The 23,102-nt window shown below is 37.9% G+C and overlaps 2 protein-coding genes across 2 annotated transcripts in view; one reads left to right on the top strand and one right to left on the bottom strand.

Moving 5' to 3' along the window:
• The window catches only part of LOC119891493 (hexokinase-2-like), a 46,227-nt gene extending 35,932 nt beyond the window's left edge, over window positions 1-10,295 (bottom strand). Inside the window, exons 1-3 of the mRNA XM_038703187.1 lie at window positions 10,233-10,295; window positions 4,350-4,512; window positions 1,838-1,986 (exon numbers count right to left, since the gene is read on the bottom strand). Of these exons, the coding sequence (XP_038559115.1) occupies window positions 1,838-1,986; window positions 4,350-4,512; window positions 10,233-10,295 (375 nt within the window). The remainder of the gene's footprint in view (window positions 1-1,837; window positions 1,987-4,349; window positions 4,513-10,232) is intronic.
• A 6,505-nt stretch (window positions 10,296-16,800) lies between these two features.
• On the top strand, window positions 16,801-22,852 carry figla (folliculogenesis specific bHLH transcription factor). The gene is made up of 6 exons (XM_038704782.1): window positions 16,801-17,053; window positions 18,204-18,350; window positions 18,466-18,555; window positions 19,141-19,293; window positions 21,050-21,105; window positions 22,755-22,852. Exons 1-5 carry the CDS (start codon window positions 16,868-16,870, stop codon window positions 21,065-21,067), a joined length of 594 nt encoding a protein of 197 aa, XP_038560710.1. The 5' UTR covers window positions 16,801-16,867; the 3' UTR covers window positions 21,068-21,105; window positions 22,755-22,852.
• The last annotated feature ends 250 nt before the right edge of the window (window positions 22,853-23,102 follow it).

Genomic DNA, 23,102 nt, shown 5'->3' with positions numbered 1-23,102 from the left:
TCTGCTATCTACTCTTACGTACTGCTGGGAAATGACATTTCAGGTCGTCGATGGCTAACTAGGCTGAAAAATTGATTAATGTATTGTTAATCAACACTGCTTCTTGGTTAAGTTAATTAGTCAATGCATTCTGACATAAACACAAGGCATTCTTCCTCCTGACAGTGCACTGTGAAGGGAGCTCTGGTAGCCGGATCCATTTTTCCATCCGACGCTCTTATTGAACCTTTGATCTGTCCTCTTTATTTTTTACGAGCAGAGACCAATGTTGAAAACATGCAGGTAGCGTTACCAGGCTTCTCATTTATAGTCCACCAACGTCACCTGTGGTAGCTAATTAATGTTAATTTCATAACAGCTACACTGAAAATTCTGACAATTGATTAATGTGTTTTCTCCAAATGATTTACGGTAACTTTATTAATGTCATCCAACAGCAGGTGATCACAGATCTAAACTGAATATCTGAGGTGTTGTTATTTATAACTTTAGTTTCATGCAGTAAATGATGAAAATTGAGACTTGATAATGGATTTGATAAGTGGACATGACTCACACATATGTATAATGATACTAATACAGACTGTGCAGAACTTTAACCAGAACCAAGAGGTATGATCACATCATACCTGTTTTAGCCTCTTTACATTTGTTCCCTGTTTGTTTTAGGATTGATTTGAAGATTATATTGATTACTTTTAAGGATCTCTGTAACCTGCCTCCAGATTATATTTTTGATCCTTTAATTCCTTATGAACCATCTTAGGTCTCTTCCTGAATCCAGTTTGAAAACTGAAGGGGACAGAGCTTTTGCCATCAGGGCCACAAGGCTTTGGAACAACCTGCCTGAGGAAATTAGGCTGTCAGAGTCATTGTCTTCTTTTAAGTCTCTTCTAAAAACACATTTTTTTGTAAAGCATCATGTTTTTATGCGAGCTGCAAGTGTTGTTTTGTTTTTTCTTTTCTTTCTATCCTGGGTAATTTAATGTTATCTTTTATTGTTTTTACTTAATTTATTCTGCCATTCATGCATTTTATCATTCAATTTTCATGTCACCTCTCTTTCTGTGTGAAGCACTTTGTACTTTGTTTTGATAAGTGCTCTAAAAAACTTTTTTTAATTACTATTATATTAAGCTGGTGCGCATGATAGTACAGCACAAGATACAAACAAGAAGGGGACTTCAAATCCATTAGCAGTCAAAACCCCCCACAGGGTACCTTAGAATCAAAACAATCGAAACACTTATTTATTCACCATTCTCTACTTCAGTGCTGTTCATAGTTATATTGTCATATTGTAGATAATGTATACCAAATCCACCTACCTCAAGTCATTTCTCCTGCACAAAATACTTCTACTTATTTATTCCAGCATTCCTTTGCACTGTGCTTCATTGCACTGTGTACATGTATGCATGTATATGTACCTGTATATCACATCCATCTTCGACATGTACATTCTCCTGCATCCTTTGCACTCTGCTCACTGCACTATTTGTCAATATGTCTATATTGTTTTTGATGAATTAAGCTGTTCTGGAGGCTCATGGATACTGAGACACTTCGTGTTGCTTTTTCCTTTCATCTGTCACCCATCTGTGTGAGCTATAGATGCTTAGCAAATAATCATTTTGCATTGATACTCAGTATCACTCGATGTTCAGATACTCATACATCAGACTGAGGGTATATGTGGTCTCAACATTTGGTTTTGTAGTTCATCTACATTGCTCTTGTGAATTTGTCTGCTTGTATATTCATACATGCACAGCCCAACTAAGCTTTAACTCTCTGACAAGAAAGCGCCCACAATGCTGTGTGTAATGCCTCTTACCTCAGAGCCGCTGCCTCTCATGAGGTGATCAGGAATGGAATAAATCTGATCTTCCATCTCCACCTCTCGCTTGCCACTAGCCATGACTCTGACCAGGAGAACTCGGAAGTTGGATCCACCAAGGTCGAGGGCCAGGAATTCACCTTGCTCTTTGGACAAACAAATACATAAATATATATATATATTTTTTTTTTCCCCAACACCATTTCCAAGAGCCCATGGTATAGTCTTCAAAATTCTCCTTTTTTTTCTGGCCAACACTGCAAAACCTAAACATATTCAATTTCTAATGATATAAAACAAAGGTCAGCATAAAAGTATATGGCATTTTCGCTGGAAAAACGGACTCAAATGATGAATTAATTATCAAAATAGTTGACAATACAAAAACAAATAATTGAGTAATTATTCCAGCTTTAATCAGAAGCGTGCTTGTGCTCGTGTGTACTCTTGTGTGTGTGAAAGTAGAGCACAAGAAACAAACAAGAAGAGAACTTCTTTATCAAATCCATTAGTGAAGCCCACAGGATACTTTAGAATCATTAAATAATATACTCACAGCGGGAACACATTATGAGAACGCTATGAGAAACCGAGAGGCTATTAAAGGAAATTAATGTGAACCCACAATCAGCACTTTACAGGGTTTTTTTTAGTTGTGAACATGCTAATTAGGCCTGTGTAGAGTACAATTTCTCAATGCATTCATTTCATACATTTTCAAGCCAAGACCTACCATCTGCCTCTAATGGGAATTTCACTGCTCTGTATAAAGCCTTAAACCATATCGCACCTCTGTCCTCACCTCACCCACTGACGTCATGATAAGTTTTTGCCAAAAGCTGGGTGATCAGAAAGTCACAAAAAGAGTGAATCACCAGAAAGAATAATTTTGCAGCACAGAACTGCTGCTGCGCTGCTCTGTATGAGGTTGCATGTTGCACTTGTGGCAAAACCCTAATTGACCTTTTTCTTTGGTACTGTATTTTGACTGGACAGTTCCCAGTTTGTCCATCTACATACAGTGAGGAAAATAAGTATTTGAACACCTGTCTATCAGCTAGAATTCTGACTCTCAAAGACCTGTTAGTCTGCCTTCAAAATGTCCCCCTCCACTCCATTTATTATCCTAAATTAGATGCACCTGTTTGAGGTCGTTAGCTGCATAAAGACACCTGTCCACCCCATACAATCAGTAAGAATCCAACTACTAACATGGCCAAGACCAAAGAGCTGTCCAAAGACACTAGAGACAAAATTGTACACCTCCACAAGGCTGGAAAGGGCTACGGGGAAATTGCCAAGCAGCTTGGTGAAAAAAGGTCCACTGTTGGAGCAATCATTAGAAAATGGAAGAAGCTAAACATGACTGTCAATCTCCCTCGGACTGGGGCTCCATGCAAGATCTCATCTCGTGGGGTCTCAATGATCCTAAGAAAGGTGAGAAATCAGCCCAGAACTACACGGGAGGAGCTGGTCAATGACCTGAAAAGAGCCGGGACCACCGTTTCCAAGGTTACTGTTGGTAATACACTAAGACGTCATGGTTTGAAATCACGTATGGCACGGAAGGTTCCCCTGCTTAAACCAGCACATGTCAAGGCCCGTCTTCAGTTTGCCAATGACCATTTGGCAGAGGAGTCATGGGAGAAAGTCATGTGGTCAGATGAGACCAAAATAGAACTTTTTGGTCATAATTCCACTAACCGTGTTTGGAGGAAGAAGAATGATGAGTACCATCCCAAGAACACCATCCCTACTGTGAAGCATGGGGGTGGTAGCATCATGCTTTGGGGGTGTTTTTCTGCACATGGGACAGGGTGACTGCACTGTATTAAGGAGAGGATGACCGGGGCCATGTATTGCGAGATTTTGGGGAACAACCTCCTTCCCTCAGTTAGAGCATTGAAGATGGGTCGAGGCCGGGTCTTCCAACATGACAATGACCCGAAGCACACAGCCAGGATAACCAAGGAGTGGCTCTGTAAGAAGCATATCAAGGTTCTGGCGTGGCCTAGCCAGTCTCCAGACCTAAACCCAATAGAGAATCTTTGGAGGGAGCTCAAACTCTGTGTTTCTCAGCGACAGCCCAGAAACCTGACTGATCTAGAGAAGATCTGTGTGGAGGAGTGGGCCAAAATCCCTCCTACAGTGTGTGCAAACCTGGTGAAAAACTACAGGAAACATTTGACCTCTGTAATTGCAAACAAAGGCTACTGTACCAAATATTTACATTGATTTTCTCAGGTGTTCAAATACTTATTTGCAGCTGTATCATACAAATAAATAGTTAAAAAATCATACATTGTGATTTCTGGATTATTTTTTTTAGATTATGTCTCTCACAGTGGACATGCACCTACGATGACAATTTCAGACCCCTCCATGATTTCTAAGTGGGAGAACTTGCAAAATAGCAGGGTGTTCAAATACTTATTTTCCTCACTGTAGCTAGATAACACTGGAGAAAAGATGTTGACCCTTTAACTTTATTTGAAATAATGGGTATCACCTGTTCCATCAGGAGTGGAGCGCACAAATGTGGGCAGCATCCTGACAGCAGCTGTGGGGTTGGTGTCTCTGCACAGGCCTTTGTCCATCTCTCGTCGAAATCTTATTGACACATCCATCAAAGTCACATCTGACAGCTGAAGGTGGTTCAGGTATTTGTCCACCTAAACCATTTTGGAGAGGAGAAATTTTCATATTGGAAATAACAAGTCGTATATGGTAATAATGGTATAAGTACAGCAATGACTAAATAAATAAAATAGTTAATGTATTGTCATTAAAATGAACGGATTAATAAATTACATTAAGATTAGACAGCTCTGAATTGACCAAACATAATATTTATATAATTTAGTGTATAGTGTCCTACTAAGTTGTGTGTGAAGAGCAACACAAGCATGTTAAAAAGGCCCGCACCGGCTATTAGGGTCCAAAATTAACAGCCACCAAGCTTCAAATGTGGGTAAAATTTGGATTTGGTGGAAGAATAAATTGGGGTGTAATCACAGCCTAGCGCCACGTTTAAATTGCTATGTTTTTTCCCGGCTGAGACTCATGTGAATCTCACTTTCCATCAAACCTATTTTGACATCAGCGAATCAAGTCAAAGCAGCCTAATTCTCTAATCGTAACTCCAATTATGTCAGCGGCTAACTGTAGCCTGTAACATTAACATGCCAAGAGGCTACGGCTACATATGGACACTCCCCCACTGAGGCGCGCGCACACACACACACACACACAAAAGAGCCGCTCTTAGCCGCAAGCTCAGCTACAGCACAGTACATTTTTTGTTTAACTGTCTGTGGCAGACAAGCCAAAAGGTAATTTTGGACCTTACCTGCACTGAACAAAATTTTTGTTTGCTCAAGAGTAGTTCTGCTTGACTTTCTGACGGACCACTGTTTGGCCTCAAGTGTTGACCATAAAGGAGAGTTCAAACCACAATTAATCATCAAGTTTTTTCAACTTTCATTCAGAAGCAAAAATCAGCCTTTAAACTCGAAATAAATAACGATTTGATATTTATTGTGATAATTATCAATATCAAAAGATATGAAACTTTTTATCGCGATTACATTTTTGGCCATATCATCCAGCCGTATTCTTAATATTTATGTCTCTAAAAGATGTAAAAGGAAGAAACCTTTCACAGAAATGTTTTAAGAATTGATTTAAAACAAGATACAAATTCAGCTTTCCTACTGCCTTGGTCTCAAGGTCTTACCATGTATCTATGCAACACATTTAACAAATACCTTGTGTACTAAAGAACAGAAGGATCTGGCTCACAAGTATAGTCTGTACACTACAGTCAGAAACCAGAGATAGTAAGGTTAGTTGAGGCAGAAGCAGGCTGACAAAATAGGGTGAGATGGCCTTTTTCTGGATGAGACTACAAAACAAGATTTCCCCCATCCGATGTTGATGACATTCAAAAAAGTCACTCTACTACTGACTGACACATCAAGTATCTAGGGGTACAGAGCGAGTACAACAAAACAAAATATGGGCCTCTGTGCAAATCAAGGTCAGCATGTTATCTCTCTAGATTACCTTATTTCACACTTGACAACACAGGTATACTGTGCACAGCAGCATGACACAGAAGCCATATATGTGTTCTTGACTGACCCTGTACGGTTTCCTTGCATGAAATGTGTACTTAAATGGCTAGCTCAAGGGGATTTTCAGAGACCATTTGTTTATTCCTGTGTGTTTACTTACTGAGTAATACTTACATACTGAGTGCAGGTAAGCACCCACACAGCAAGCAGTGGTTCTTAAATGGGACCATTTATGCTCATTTCCAGCAGTTTATTTCCACTGTGCTTCCACTTCAGTCCACAGTTCAAAAATCCTTATTTATCTTCTAAAGGCCCTTTATGCAGCCCCCAGGTTTATCCTCTCTCTTAATGCTGCATTCCACTTACCTCGGCAGTCAGAGCTGGGAATGACATCACACCCAAGTTGGCCGCTTTCCAGTACATGATGAATGCCTCTAGCCGCTGTTAGCAAGTGTTTTCAGTCTTGAACGAAGTATGACTAGCAGGACTTTACTCTGGAGCAAGATTATTCAACTCCTTATAGATGAGGAGCATGATCTTGAATTGAATCCTAAATTTAATTGGAGGCCAGTGCAGTGACATCAGAATCGGGGTGATGCGATGTGTGTAATATGAGGTCTTAGCTCATTTTTTGAAACCTCTTTAGTATAAAGGTCATTATACGAAAACATGCCATTTTACATTTTTAATGTTTGATTTTCAAAGTACTGTTTTCAAAGTATTTAAGTCCCGTTTGGGATGAAGTAGATCCTTAGCTCTAAGAAAAATATGCCGTGCCATCTCAGGCTAACTTGTTTTTTTTTATTTTTGTCACATAATCAACTTGCATATATGTGTTTCGTCAACCCTGTTACCAATATATCAGTTACTGTTTGAAAAGGTCTTAAATCCATATTTAGAACAAATATGATAAGTCACCACTTGTTACAATAAGAGTGTTTGTAAAGTGGGGATATTGACTAGTTTACTTATATCTATGGATGAATACATTCATTTACAATTAATACTGTCACAACATATTCTGTTTTAAAACTAAGTAATAGTATCACAGTTTCTTTGAGTGTATTACTGGTCTCTTATACTTAACTTGTACCATTAGTTGAATTCACAATTTTATTTTCATTTTTCAAATTATTATGTATTATCATTTAATTATTATGTATTATTACAATATTATACAAGTAACAGGGCTGACACATCAGTAACAGGGTTGACAGTTATACTGCTTGTTTAAGTTACAGTCATGGGTGTAATGGAGTTATAATGGGACATTCTTAAACTTTTAATTCAAAATAACTAATTAGTATTACTGTAGAGTATTTTGGACACAGATTTGTTGAGAGGTTTTAGCATAAAAGATGATACAACTTTATGATGATGCTACAGATTTAACTGTATATCAATTGTTTAATTCAAACATATTAAAATTACACTGCAAATAAATGTAAAAAATTAAATAGTTGGGCCTGTGGGTACATAAAGATATACTTTTCTTAGCCGAGAAGGGTTGAATCAAGGGCAACTGGACTTGGTTAAATATTTTTCACCTCTCATCCAAGCGGCGTCTTCGGTTCTAAATGACTGGTGGGGAGTTTCATGTATTTTACCTCTATGGGGTCATGATCAAAGTCATTGATACCAGTTAGTGGTTGGTGATCCTTGCTATTGTAACAACGGTCGTTAGGGTCCGTGTTATCAACAGAGACCAAGTGTAAACAACAGTCTTTGGAATTTCTACAAGAGGCCAAATGTGCTAATTATTCCATCTTCTAGGAACATATAAAAAGACAGCATTATAAATGGGGGATAAGTGGTGTCATACATCCTCCTCTGTTGAGAGATGGTTTCCCTATGCTGGTGTAAATAGCCTCCTTCACTCCTCTTTTAAACCATCTGTCTTCCCCATCCAAATACAGTAATGGAATCACAATGTTGTTGCATTTTCCTCCTTGTCTTTACCTCTCGTGTGAAAGATGAGGATATCAAGAACAACAACATGGCAGTGTGGCATACACATTGGAGTATACAGGAAACCCACACACACAGACCAGTACTTACTTAAAACTATCACCACCCACCAGAGTACAAGCAAGGAATTGTCAAAACTCTGCACCACCAAGTTGATAATGTACCAACAAGTGCCCAGGCCCTAAGAGAAGGAGTACAAAAAACTGAAGGATGAACTTAATTGTGGATAATCTAACTGGACCCTTGTGAAAACAACCACAAGATCCAGGAAGAACTCTAATACTGTGTTTGTTGAAGAAACGAGGAAGAAAATGCTTCATCGTCATTCCATACATGTCAGGAGTGTCAGAGAAACTCAAGAGGATTTTCAACAAACACCAACCCAGCCACACACTAAGATATAAACTGGTCCACCTGAAAGACCCCACCCCCAAACACAAGAACAGCAACATAGTGTATGCTGTCCAATGCAGTGAGGAATGCACACATTTGTATATCGGGGAAAGCAAACAACCATTAATCAAACGTATGGCTAGGCAGGAAGGGTAACCCCTCAGTTTAAGCAGTTTACCTAAATCTGGGGAATAAGGGACACTCTTTTGAAGACAACAACATACATATTTTGGATAGAGAGGACTGATAGTTTGAAAGAAGAGTGAAGGAGGCTATCTACTTCAAAGTAGAGAAACCATCTCTCAAGAAAGGAGGATATCTACCAAAGTTATCCCCTACTGTCCTAATGCTGTCCTTCACCTCTTTCCCAGGAGAATGAAAATTCCAAAGACTAACTACCTTTGTTATAATAGCCAGCAGCACCAATCACCAATTGGTATTAATGACTTTGATCATGGCCCCACAGAGGTAAAATACCTGGGACTCCCCACCAGTATTAGAAGTGAAGAAGCCACTTGGATTCGAGGTGAAACATCTTCAACCAAGTCCAGTTTCCCTCGATTAATACTTTTTGGGTAAGAAAAGTATATTTTCATGTACAGTGTGATGAAAATCATATGTTAGACTCACTGATATTATAAATTCCAGGACACACACAAAAGCATGTACCTTCGTCAACCCTGTTACCACTGAAATGGTAACAGGGTTGACGAAAAGCTTTATTGCCAGTCACTACTAGCCTTGTGGTAAATGTCATGACACGACATGGTGATCATTCATGAGAGGTTTAAATGTTATGTTATATGTACAATTAAAATTTATAACAATTAACTTTTTAGCATATGTTTATGTGGTAACAGGTTTGACACACTGAGCTCGTCCCCCTCAGTGAGACATTACGTAACTCAACAAAAATCCAGTAAAGGAGGTGACAATTACTTGACTTTTACCATTAACTTCATAAAAAAGCAAGTGATGTCACTTTCTGGAAATTATGCAACTTTTGGAACAGTCCATCAGCTTTGAAGGGGTGTTTTGATTAAAAGTAACAGGGTTGACAACAACATGGGGACCTGACTAAATTGTTGTTTTTTGCAATATTTTACACAAGAATAAAACCCCTTCACGAGTAATGAAACAACACTTGAGGCTTTATATAGGTTTAAGTTTTTGTATGACAGTTTGACTTTTTTGGCCTCAATAGCAAGTAGAAGTAGAAAAATTATACTGAGGGACAGGCCATTTTCAACATTTCCACAAGATGCTTTGCACAAAAAAGTAATTAAAATCTTGACTAAAAACAAAAGAAACAAAATGTAATTTATTCTTATATTATGGAAACTAAATTATAAAATATTTTATTTGTTTTATGGTTTATTAAGATTTAAAAAGATTTTTTCTGAGGGACTTAAAATGGCACGTTTTCGTATAATGACCCATAAATATCTGACATTGTAACATATATACACACACACATATACGTGTTTGTGTCCCAGTAACTGTGCCAGTGAATCAGCATGAGCAATACCAGGACCATAAAATAAAAGCAACTAAATTGACACTTGTCACAAAGGCTTATTGTTTTCATAGACATGCAGCTAGAAGAGCATTATACACTGAAATTACGCCTACGTTACACATACAACGAACATACTGTATGAAATGAGCCACACAATGTTATATTTTCACACAGTGCTGTTCGATTCCTTGGGGCATTTCTTGTCTGGGCAAAAGAGTGATTGTTGGGGCGGAAATGCAGACATCTAACGTTAGACTGCGCGAGAAGTGACAGTCGAGACATCACTGCGTTCATACATGCTAGGAGTAGGGTTACCTTCCTGACCCCTCTTTTCACACACACATTAAACACATTACACATTAAAATGTCCCGTCATTGTAGACCAAAACGTCCCCAAAACAAACCCAGTCGAGTGTTTTACAACACCAGTACTCACTTTATGCGCTTGGTCATCATGGAGTTCGGTGCAGTAATTAGCCAGCAGACTCGAGGCTAACATCTTCAGTAAGTAACGTGTGGAGACTTTACGTCCGGCTGCTTTAGATTTACAGAAAGTTTGTATATACAAAGACAGATTCTTTAAATAAAAAAAATATAGAAACCAAGAATTATGTCACCCGCTGCTCCAAAACTCCTGTATTAAAACTGCAGTAAAAACGGAGTCATAGTAAGAAACTTCCAGCTTCCTGGAGTTGGTAGTTCGGTGACGTCGTCCCGAATGAATGGCGCTGATTGGCTGCGGTGAAGGCGCGGGGGTGATCCCCGTTTTCCTATTACATTGTAATGTGGATACACAAGGGGTGGACAAATTAATAGCACTACAGCATTGCAGCATTAGCAGTTTCTTGTTCATAATTTGTCATGAAAGTGTTGATTTAACTTAAAGTGTTCAGGCGCCTTTTACAGCTGTAGTTTGAAGTTATGCACCCCAGTTAACTACAACATACAAACAGTTTATTAATTGTTTAAAATGATCTCCACCTCGACCAGCTCCCTAAAATGTTACTTGCATGTAAATTCACCAGTAACCTAATAATAATTCCATAATATGATATAATAATATACCAGGCAGATGGCCGCCCACCCTGAGCCATGGTTCTGCTCGAGGTTTCTGCCTCTTAAAAGGAAGTTTTTCCTTGCCTCTGTCGCCTAGTGCTTGCTCTTGGTGGGAACTGTTGGGCTTCTGTAAATAGCATCATAGAGTACGGTCTAGACCTGCTCTTTTATGAAAAGCGCTGTGAGATAACTGTTGTTGTGATTTGGCGCTATATAAATAAAATTGAATTGAATTGAATTAATATAACACTATGAAAGTGACTGCAGCTGTCTTGATAGGTTTTGTTACTTTTCATACTTTAATATACATTTTATTGATAATACTTTTTTTTTTTTATGCAGAATTTGTTTGTAATAGAGTATATTTGCATTGTGTTATTGCTGCTGCTGCTTGAAAGATTTTAATACCGGTTTGCAACATTATATTTTAAGGTGTTCCTGTCCCAGTATGTCACACATGGATGCCGTCTGTTTTAATAACTTGGTCGACTTGATGCCAAAGAATGAGGAGATATGAGAGGAAGAAGAGGCGATATAGAAACTACACCTAAAAGCTGCCATACTGTGTATGTCGCTTTCAATGGTTCAATTATAAACAAAAAATACTTTTCAAAGCTAAACCTGACAATGGAACAGGACACCCCTTGTGGTGAAATAAGCAGTGATCCACATATCAGATGAATAACTATTTATAGCCTGAGCTTCAAAGTTATGTTTCTTCACGGGGGGTGGCAGTACGCTAAAAGAAAAGATAGCTGGTATGTGATGAGGCTTCCTGAGTGAAATGCATACATCAAATGGAATGTATCACAGACACGGCATTGAACTGAAAAGCATTTTGTTAATTTCATGTTCTCCTCTTGTGCAAATGCTCACAAATATATTCTCAATTGAACTCTAATTTTTTATACCCTATTTATAGTGTAGTTTGTGTTACATACATACATTTACCAACAACAACAGCAATAGCCTTAACAAGAACAGATGCCTCACATCTTTAATTAGCATTCATTACTGTAACTGTTATTATCGTCATGCAACACTGTCAGTGATTAAAAACAAGTTTCATGCTGAAAATATGTGAAATACAGTTTGTGCAAGAAGAAAAGGTGCCGGGAAACAGGACAGGCACCGCAAGATCGTCACAGGATGCTGAGGTGCACCCTGTGGTGACCTTGCATCATTAGTGATCTAACCTGGGGTCATTGGGTGTTTTGGTTCTTTCAACATCAGACACTCTCACTCAGGCAATTCAGCCAGGGAGGATCAGACCCTCAGACTTGTGTCCCAGGAGCACTATCACACATCTGAGTCCTTCTGATTCATATTTAGATTCTCTTTCAGCACCTTCTGATGAGGTATTGATGGTTCTCCTCTTTGACACCCTGTGATGGCCCAGAAGTATGAATAGTCTGCAGAGGGAGAAGCCAGCAGAGCCTCTAGATCTCACTTCTATGGCTATGCAGTGACCTTTCTCCATTCCTTTATAGAGACATTGCTCTACCAGTTCCTGATACATAGGTCTGTTTCCATCATGTGCCTCTTCGATCTGATCCTCTCAGGGCACAGTCAGCTTAAAGACGTATGCTTGCTTAAAGGCTTCTGACAGTGGAAGGATCTTTTATAACTAAACCTGTAGACATTGCAAACTATTTTAATATTTACTTCATTGATAAAGTTTGTAAACTAAGGCAGAAAATGCCAACATCACACAGTGAGTCAACTTATTCATGCATATCAGATTAAATAATGGATGATAAGAACTGTTCATTTAAATTTTGTGAAGTGACAAGAGAAGAAGTAAAACAACTATTATTGTCTATTAATAATGACAAACCACCTGGTACGGACAACCAGGATGGAAAGCTATTGAGGATGGTAGCAGACTATATTGCCACTCCCATATGTTAATCTCAGTCTTAAAAGGAATATGTGCCCACAAATGTGGAAAGAAGCGAAGGTAATCCCGTTAGCGAAAAATTCTCGTGCTGTCTTTTCTGGCTCTAACAGTCACTAATCAGCTTGTTACCTGCTATAAGTAAACTTTTAGAAAAAAAATTATTTAACCAGATACAAGGTTATTTCACTATGAACAAATTGTTAAGCAAATACCAGCATGCTTATAGAGAAGGACATTCAACCTGTATAGCTATTACACAAATGGCAGATGATTGGTTAAAATACATTGATCAACAAAATATTGTCGGAGCAGTATTATTAGAATTTAGTGCCGCCTTTGACATTATTGACCATAGTTTGCTACTAATGTTATGGTTTTACAACATCTGCATTAGCATGGGTAGAGAGCTACTTAACAGATAGAACACAGAAGGTGTATATCAATGGAAGCTTCTCAAAGGTAAGGTTTGTAGCATGTGGGATCCCACAAGTGTCACCACTATGACCATTGCTTTTCTCTATCTTTACGAATGATCTCCTACTGCTCTGTAAAAGAGCTGCTGTGTCTATGTATGCAGATGATGTAACACTTTATATGCCTGTACCTGCTTTAGAAAAAAATACTGCTGCTCTCAACAACGAGTTGCAGATGGTATTTAACTGGATTACAGATAATAAACTTGTACTGAATATAGCCAAGAGCAAAAGCATCTTATTTGGAACTAAACGTTCATTAAAAAACAAGGCCCATGTTGGATTTAGTACTAAACAATTTTGCTGTTGAGCAGGTACAGGAAACAAAGCTTCTTGGGCTAACCTTTTTGGATTTTCTTAAGAAATTAGCATAGAATCTAGTCTACATTGGCGAGAACTCTCACTCCCTCCTTGGTGTTTGCTTGTTGCATTGGCAGGACTAGTAAAAAAAGCAGAATGACATCACACTTTGTAGTTTCATAGAGTGATATTGTACTAAATAAGGTGATGAAAGTGAAACATACTAGAAAAATTACTTACATTGCTTCTGTGTTTCTATTGCTCGGTCAAAGTTGAACATGGGTGAACCATAACCTGCAAATGGCCCAGAGCAGGCTGGATATTCAAGCAAGACAGGAAATGCACCCTTGAATTCGTCTGCTTTGCAGGTTTCCAAATAAGTAAATATTTGTTGGACAGAGGTGTAATGTGACCATTCCTTAAGTTCCTCAAACTGGGTACCTCACTCTTGCCCCATGCTTGGTGGTTGGATAGACTGGACAGGCTTATTGTACACAGACTAAATTATGAACTTGATGTACTGGGGTTCTGTCTGCAAGATGCCGGTAGGCCTACATGAAGATAGAACATCAAGCTCATGATGCAGAGAATTAGCAGAAATTGAAAATGTATTCAGTTAAAGTCACTGAGATGTGAGAACATGCAGAACTTGTCATTTGTAAGTGAAAAAAAGCAATTGAGCAGAGTTATTGTCTTGTGTTTGTGCTAGAAAAAAATATGTCTGAGAAAATATTCTACAGGTGTGTTGGAACGGGTGTGTGAATGTGTTTTGTACCATATTCACTGCAGCAACTGTAGCAAAAATGTGAGCATATGAGTTTCATAATTTGTGTTTGTAGAATAGGATTTGTGCACCTGCAGTGAAGAATCTGACAAGGTCTAACTGTTATGTTTGTGAGAGAGAGAAAACAATTTAACAAGTTTGCAAATCCTAAAGCATTTTTCTCTGTGGCTTCAAATTTACTGATACACCTTGAATATTTTCTACAGCCCCCAATTCCAATGACACAGGTGCTCAGTTGTTTTGCTCCAATAATATCTTCATACTCCTGGGGCCAGATATGTAAATGAGACATACACACTAAAACTATCCATATGTTTTCCTCACACATAAACTGGTATTTATATAAGAAGAATGTGTGGTAAGAATGTGAGAAGCTCACGCACACATCAGACCAGGGGTACACACACTGTAAGTGATATGAGAAGGGGAAAATTAAATGTCAGGTTAGAAATTGAACCTAACATCCAGACATCTATTTATGCTGAACTGTGGAAGGCTCGGCATGTGCGCCCAGTTCCACAATGATTTAAATTTATAAAACATACCAAGAGTATATGAGGCAGATGGCAGTTTTAAAATGCAGTGGCTGATTTCTGGGTTTTGTTTGAATACAGCAACAACATTCAGGAGTGTCTAAAGTTACGCCATATGACGTGTAATGATCATGCAATTGTTTTTGCAAAGATGACCTCTTCCCTGTTTTTTCAAAGTAATTGAGAGAGCTACAAGGAAAGGACACTTAGAAGTGAAACCCTGCACATTCTTTGAAGGGACCAATGGTTAGCTGAAAGGGCCTCAGCAGTATGCATCCAGGTCCCACAGCTTTTGGGGCTCATTTTAAAAAAGTGTGAAAGTTTTAAAATGAGGAGATTTTTTTACAATCTTTTACAATCAATATGAATGTAAAAATAGGATTTATAGCCTATGGATGAATTTCAGTTACTTAAGTCCTCATTTCAAAATGACTTATTTGTCAGTGCATATCTGATCTGCCACCCCTGTGGTATTGAAGGTTATGTTTACGCAACTAAAACAATACTGACTTATGCAAGATGGGACACAGACTCGGCCTCTGTTGTCAAGTCAAATGTTTTGTACCCATCCTACTGACCTCCACACCCCTATTTCCTGCTTTATTGAACATAATCATAGTACAGTAGTTTGACAATCTTGACCTTGAGCATTGAGTGCAGTTTCTTAAATTCCTATTTTTCCCCACAACAGAGCTCTTTTTCGAGGCTGACACCGACATGGATATTTGGGAGTATAAAAAGTCAGATAACGACATGTCTGCAGATTTTTTCATTTTTAACATAAACAATCTTGATACAGATCCCTTAGAGGGGTGTTCTATGGGGGGCAAACTGTGTAATGGTGACACTGTTTCTGAATTACCTATAACCTAGTTTGGCATTTTTGTACTACAACATAACTTACTACTTTACTACTATACTATATACAGTGGCAAGAAAAAAATGGCGACATTTTGAATGTTGAATGAGTGTGTTCAATAAAGACATGAGGGCTCATAATTTATTTTGTGTTATTTTAGACACATTATATTTGTCAATACCCTTGACTTAGATGAAGATCAGATCACAGTTTAAGATGAAAAATTTCATATAAAGGGTCAGATCATGGCTGTAGCTGGTTAGCTTATTTTAAGTAAAAGAACAGCTTATATTCAGAGTTAAAAGCACCTTCCATTAAATCTTTGTCTAGATAGCAAATTCTGTTACTTCTAAAATGTATTTAATACGTTGAGAACGATTTGTCTGGAAGATCAAGGCACTCTCATGGTTATGCACTTAAATATTATAATTATTCAGCTTTTCATATAAAGTAATTGTTTCTTTTCTTTTCTTCCTTTCTTTTAGCTCCTGTCTTCATTCTTTCTTTATTTCCTTTCTTCCCTTTTTGAGTCCTTCAACTTTCATTATTTCCTTTCTTTCCTAACTAAACATTGGAAGGTCAGTTTTATGCATTATATGTGGAACAAACCGCAGTTCTGCTGAAACTCTCAGTTCTTTTTGTCACTGCCTTTTATAAAATCAAATTTGAGGCTTTTCATTAATATCTCACAATGCACTGAAATTTTTCTCTCCTTTTTTTTTATTGATTTCTTTTTTAAGTATATTTAAATGCATTCTCACAATATGGTATTTTGCTTTTATGGTTTATGTAAAGCACTTTGAATTGTCTTGTTGAAATGTGCTTGACATTAAACCATAGACTGTATAACTAGCCTTGCCTTGATTTGAAAGCAAACTGGAGAAAAATGTAGCCTATTCTTTGAACCACTTTGCCAACGCAGATGGTTAGAAGTAGCTACCTTTTTTTAGTATAAGCTAAGTAAAACGAATATAAACGTTTAATAGGCCTAAAGATAAACTCAACTTGCAGCAGAGGCCTAATTAACCGCTCAGCACAGGTGTGGCCCGCTGTCCTCCCGGAGCCCTTCTCCTCTCTACTGTTTGCGTGACGACATTTCATAGCCTCGTGTAGAAAAACATCGATAAAAAGCAACATATTGTTAGGTTTAACACGCTACCGTTGAAATGAAAGTGCCAGAGGAGGAATTAATGAGCAATATTTTGAAGCGGTTAACGGGCGAGTCTGCACTCCCTGTTTACAGCAACATAGAGAAGTTTAAACGAGGAAAGGACGGCTTGTACTTCGTCGCCGAAGACTTTCATGCAACTGTGAAAAAAAGAGAACTGGTCAACGCCAAGGAAAGGCTGAGAGTGAGTGTTAATTTACATTGTGTGATAGTTTGCTAACATTAGTGTTAAATTCCCCCAGAAGAGAAGCTCCTGTCAAACTCGCTGACTTTAACTAACATTAGCTTGCAATAAGTTAGCTGTTCACTTCCCCGGCTTATCCTGAAACACAACTATTAACGTTAGCTGTAAGTTAAACGTTTGTTATAAAAGTTTATCTATTTCAGGAATCTGTTATATTTCACACACCACCATCCATATGACCAACTAGCTGCAGCATAGCATTCATACCTTTCAGCCTTAAATGTTTTTTTTTTTTTCAAGCTCCAAACTGTTCAGCTGAGTTACATTCTTGAGGTCTTAGTAGGATAACCACGTTTAGCTACACATGGTTTATTTAATGCTTCTAATCAAGGTGGTTGCAACATGATTAGAAGCACAGATTTTGCTCAGGGCCAATATAAGGTTAAAATAAATGCAGGCCTGAATCTTGTTTTAATCGCTCTGTATATGGCAGTAAGCCGGAGCCTTTTAAATTTCTAGATTTGTAAATGCAGCTTGGCATGAAGAAAGCAGATGTGCTTTATGAAAATAAGTTGATGGATACGTTAAAAGGCTTTTCCTCCATTCTCATATGTCAAACATGTCTGAACTTGGTGTCTGGAAGATGTTAGACTTCGTTATTATAGTATTGTGACAGTAATCATATGTTTTGGGGTATTGACAATTTTGAAAGGGTAAGTGGAACATTTAGCTGGATAACTTTGTTTGAACTGCAACTCTCAAATGTTGACGGGTTGAGATTAACCTCTAAAGACCCGTGCTGGCTTTTATTGCTGCACCAGTTTTTGTGTGGAGGCCTATTTATTTGCTGTATAGAAAATTGCAAGAGTTGAAAATTACACGCATACATACAAAAAAGGATGTCAGTACCTTTTTATACCTTTTGCATGATTTGCCTGGTTTTGCAAAACATTAAAAGCTCATATTGTTCACAATGAAGGATGAAGTCAAGACATGTCCGGGCTTCAAACGCTTTGAAATCTAAAGTTATATGGTGTTATTCATCATCATTGTTTGCTTTGTTTGATTGTTACATAACTTCAGAGAGAATTTCATGATTATCTCTTCTGGCACATAGTTAATTTGAAACTTCAACCTCTTTGCTGTGCAGATCAGGAACTTGAACAGCATGTTCTCCCGCTTGAAGCGCATGGTGCCACTAATGCGACCAGACCGTAAGCCCAGCAAAGTGGACACACTTAAAGCTGCGACAGAATACATCCGATTGCTTGTTGCAGTTTTGCAGGACACTGACAGTGTAAGTACTACATTCATCAAGATTCTATCAAATGACGAGTGCCCTCTGCTGTTTTTCAAGGACAGAACTAGCACTTATTTTGAAATGTTGATTAGAGTTATTTTCTATTTCTCAGGACGATGGCAGTGGGACTGATTTCCTAAAGAATGCAATCACTTATGGTCAGACTGAAGGTTTGGGCAATGACCTGTGGAGAATGGATGATGTGAGTGTTTGTTTTGTTTTTTCACCACTGTACAGGTGGTTTGACACTGTAAATCAGCCACGACAATTCTCATGAGGTCTGCCCCACATTCAAGGTGCGCAGGTGGTGATCTTATCATTGTGTGTCAATATACCTTGCTGCATGTACCTGTGATATTAAACGCTGAGCAAATCCACTGCTAAACCATAAATGTAATGAAAATGAAATGATTCTGATAATATGCATTGCCATTTTTATGTAGGCTATTACTTTGGCTTTACTCCTGCACATTAGATTTACAGTAAAACAATTGCTTTGATGTTCAAGAGATGACTGGGAGCTTTACGGTGTCTGTGAAGATTCTCAGTTGTCAGCAGGTCATAGTTATCCAAGGAATTTTAAAATCAAGAACAAGCGTTGGTTGAAGATACTTGAAGACGTTTCACCTTTCATCCAAGAGGTTTCTTCAGTTCTGGGAGAACTGAAGAATATCTTTAAGGGTTAATTCATTGGAACGGTCACGGATTCATTTCAAGCCGAAAGCAAGTGAGTATTTGATAGAAGGATATATATTTATATATTTTCGCTTACATGCTTTTTTGACAGCTGCTGAACATGTCAGAGGAGCGCATGGATGATGGATTCACTTTGCCCCCAGAACAAGTAACAGAGGATGGAGATATGACCAGACTGGTGTTGCAGCATTGTGTTATGCCTGCATACCAGTTCATCATTCAAGTAGCACCTGACCAGACTTCGGTAATTCATTTAACTTTGCAAATATTATTATACCTAATTCTGTGCTTGGTGTTTATCAGCTACATTCCAGCCACATTTCTGACTCTGGCCAGGAAGCTGTTGTGGTGCAGCATTTATGAAAATGGGCTGTTGCCATTGGTTAGGAATTAGTACTATGCAAACATTTCCCCATTCAGTGTGTCAGTCAAAGGGATAAACCTCAGTCAGGAACTTCATAGACATGTATCAGAACATTGGGATCAAACTGTTTATCTGATGCTTGGCTCCTTGCAGGGTGAGAAAACACAGCAACAGCCAAGAAATTGTACACTATAATACAGTCCAATACAACAGTCCTCTGTATTTGCTGACAGTTTCGCAGAAAAGGGTATTTAGCTCTTGCCATTTTCAGGCCATAGTCTGTGGTTTTGCTGTCACGGTTTTGCCTGACCTTACTGTATATTGTATAGAGTTTCTGTCCACCCACTTTATGTTGAATTTATTTTATTGTCATGAACTAACAGTTACATCAAAGCAGTGGAACAGAATTAGAAGACATAAAATAGTCTGGCAGCTAAAATAGAGGAAATAAATCATCAAAGTAAAATGTAATACTGTAGTTGCCTAGCAAATAATAGTAAAGTGTATAAATTGTAATGTAAACAGTTGTGTAGTAATGCAGTATGTATATATACATGAGAACAGGTATCCATATACAGTGTATATACTGCAATGGATAAAAGCTTATAAACGGGTAGTAAATAAATATATAAACTCGTATAGTAGGGTGGGCAAAATGAGATTAATCCACAATAATAAAAGGTGGAAATAAATACACATTGACCATCATCAAGGTGCAGTTAGCAGATGCTTTGACTCCACACCTATAATGTATTTTCTCCACCATGAATGGTATGCAGCTCCTTCTTTTACTGAGGAGAAATGGATCTAATTCTAATGTCATTAACAGGTGTGTATGTATTAAAAATAGTTTTTAACTTTTTCACTTTCGTGAAACATTTTCATACAACAGTTTACAGGTTTGAGCATAGCAAATAGGCTGCCAGTGTCAAAGAAATGCAAATAGTAAATGTCAAGGGAATTCTTGCAGCTGTCAGAGTACGCGCTGTGAAACTATATTATTAACATTCTTTTATCGCCATTGGGTTTTTTTATGTGGTATGTTGGCTTGAAATGGTTCACCCCCAAGGCTTTTTATGACAGTTTGCATTTTAGAATAAAAATTAATTATTTATGTTTTTGCTCACTTAATGACATAATTCGATCAGTGCAAAATTGTGTAACCTTTCAAACTCAAGACAGACAACCTTCATATTCAGGTCTAAAGACAGACAATAAGCAATCAAAAACATGTTTAATTCCTGAAATGATCTGGCAGGAATACGTTACAATTACAACTGGCAATCAGCACGAAGCATTGTATTCAGTGTAGCCTTAACATCCAGAATGCTCAAACCTTCTTTACAAGTACCTCATCGTCTGATTGGATAATTCAGGGTGAAGAGGTTTGGAAGACACAGTTCCCACACTTGTGTCATTATGCTGTTCACATAATTGCCATGATGCGCTGTTTAGGTTTGAACCTTACTGTGGCTGTCACAAAAGCTGTCGGTCTGGGTAAACAAGCTTTGAACATGGAAGAAAGACAAGCGATGTCCCCAAGGAACCGAAAAATGTTTGATTGCAAATTAATTATAGTGCAGAAAAATATCAACACTGTAAGAACTCAGTTATGACTTTATTCTTCATTCAACAGATGCCTCAACCATTCTGAGTGGCGTTTAGCTTGGACCAATATTGGAAACCTATCAGGTTGGGTTTTTTTTTGTTTGTTTGTTTGTTTTTTTGTTTTTTTAAATACATGAATATCAAATTATCAGAAATACAATTTCAGGTAAAATCCAGATTACTGAAATCATACCAAAAGTGAGGAAGATTAACTACTAACACTGTAGGGTGTGAACTAATGTCAAAACATATACTGTCAATATCAGGCAGGTTATATCATGGGTTATAATAATATCAATATTATAATTATTGTTGTTGCTTCTATTTATTAAAATTAATTATTGTAGTGGTGGTGGTGGTAGTAGTGAAAGTACCAGACCCAAATATATAAAATAAAATTAATTTATGATTTCATTGCAATTAGCTCCTTCAGATTCAAAATCTGGGTATTTTGCATGCTGGCTCACTACCTTCATAGCTTACTGGGACACTTCAATAGAACAGAGCATCATTAGTTTTATAGCAACTCCTTGGGTCTCATTTATACAACTGTACCTAGAAAAGACTCCTAAAGGTTGCATACGTACAAAACACAGGAAGTGCATGCTCACAAAAATATTCAGATTTATAAAACCATGTGCACGCACGTCCTCCGACGATTTCCCTTTATAAATCACAATCAATTTGAAATTGGCAAATGTGAGCGAGCTCCTTGTCCGACCCTTTAATCTCCCATAGTTGCGTATAAATGGTCAGTGAAATGCCGTCATTAATATTAATACATACTGGCTGCATTAAGAAAACGAGAGCAAATTCTGATAGAAAAGCTATAAAACGAAATTTAACTCGGTGTGACACTGACATTTGTTTTGGTGACGCTCAGTCATGTTGTTTGGTTGGTAAAACGTGCACATACATGCAACACTTGTGCACCGGAGGAAAGGTGGCACCGGAGCTTCACCCCGTTATAACTGATCTGCAGGAAGGTGCACCACTCCTGAGTAGTGATGGTGGTGGAGGGGGACACTTAAATGGAAGATGGGATATCCCAGATACATAATTTGGATTCTCTTGTTTGAAAAGAGAGTAAACCAAATGTCATATCCACATGCTGGCACACAGCCTGTGGCTCAGAAACGCACGTTTCCCGCCCTGTTTTAGATGTACACACGGTTTATAAATGAGGCCCCTGAGCTTTTCCTCCAATGACAAGTCAACGTGTCTGCATGAAAAAGGCCTATTGCATGATAATGTGTTCTACAAGTAGGCTACTTAATTTTTCCATCCACAATAAATGTTAGTATGTTAATTGACCTATTCATTACTGAACTGTATTTATAGTGTTTAATCCCTGTATCTTCACTGCCGCTGCACGTAGAGGCCCTGACACGTGTTGTTTTCAGTTACTCTGGCTGATTAGACCTCTGCTCAAGTTGAAATGAGGTGTGACTGGTAATTTGCTGAGGTCACTTAACTCTTGCATTGCTAAGTAATTACCCCTCATGCTTTACTTTATAACAACGCTGAAGCACAATGGTTAACACCTTCTTCTTTTTTTTTGTGATTTTCCCACTGATTTTTAAAATGTATTCTAACAGTGCCCTCTGCTGGATCACCTGTAACCAAAACTTACAGAGTGTACTGCAAAAACACCGACACAAGTGGTGTTGGTGAACAAGTCACTGTATGGAAACTGTTATTTCAGATAAATTAATTAGTTTTTTTCTTTTTAGGGGCCTGTTGCTTTGAAGAGAGAAGTTTTCTTGAAGAATATGTTATTTGTCTTATTTAATTTTTTGAAATTTAAATTTTGTTTGAGTAAATATGAATGTTTTTATTTTCAACTGTATCCTCAGCAGCCCTTAAATAAAATGTACAAGACAGCTTCTGTTTTTAAAATTTCTGTCTCATTCAGCTTCAGCACTTCATGAGACTTGTTTGGTAAATATCAGTAATGTTAATTTGTCCTTATGATTGAGTGCTGTGTTTGCAAAGTGGTCGCATATTAAAAGCTTTAATTTGAGGTATATTTTCATCACATAACTACCATAGACCATAACAACTGGAAATATCAAAATGCA

The sequence above is a fragment of the Micropterus salmoides genome, unplaced genomic scaffold (genome assembly GCF_014851395.1).
Source record: "Micropterus salmoides isolate LMB-PRFRI ecotype aquatic unplaced genomic scaffold, ASM1485139v1 Ms_hic_scaffold_7, whole genome shotgun sequence".
Lineage (NCBI taxonomy): Eukaryota > Metazoa > Chordata > Actinopteri > Centrarchiformes > Centrarchidae > Micropterus > Micropterus salmoides.
This window is presented reverse-complemented; position numbering and strand designations above follow the sequence as displayed.

Coding starts and splice junctions, on each gene's coding strand:
- figla (XM_038704782.1), top strand. CDS start 16,868: ATGAAAGTGCCAGAGGAGGAATTAATGAGCAATATTTTGAAGCGGTTA. Junction 18,351..18,465: donor TTTTGCAGGACACTGACAGT/GTAAGTACTACA, acceptor TCTATTTCTCAG/GACGATGGCAGTGGGACTGA. Junction 18,556..19,140: donor ACCTGTGGAGAATGGATGAT/GTGAGTGTTTGT, acceptor CTTTTTTGACAG/CTGCTGAACATGTCAGAGGA.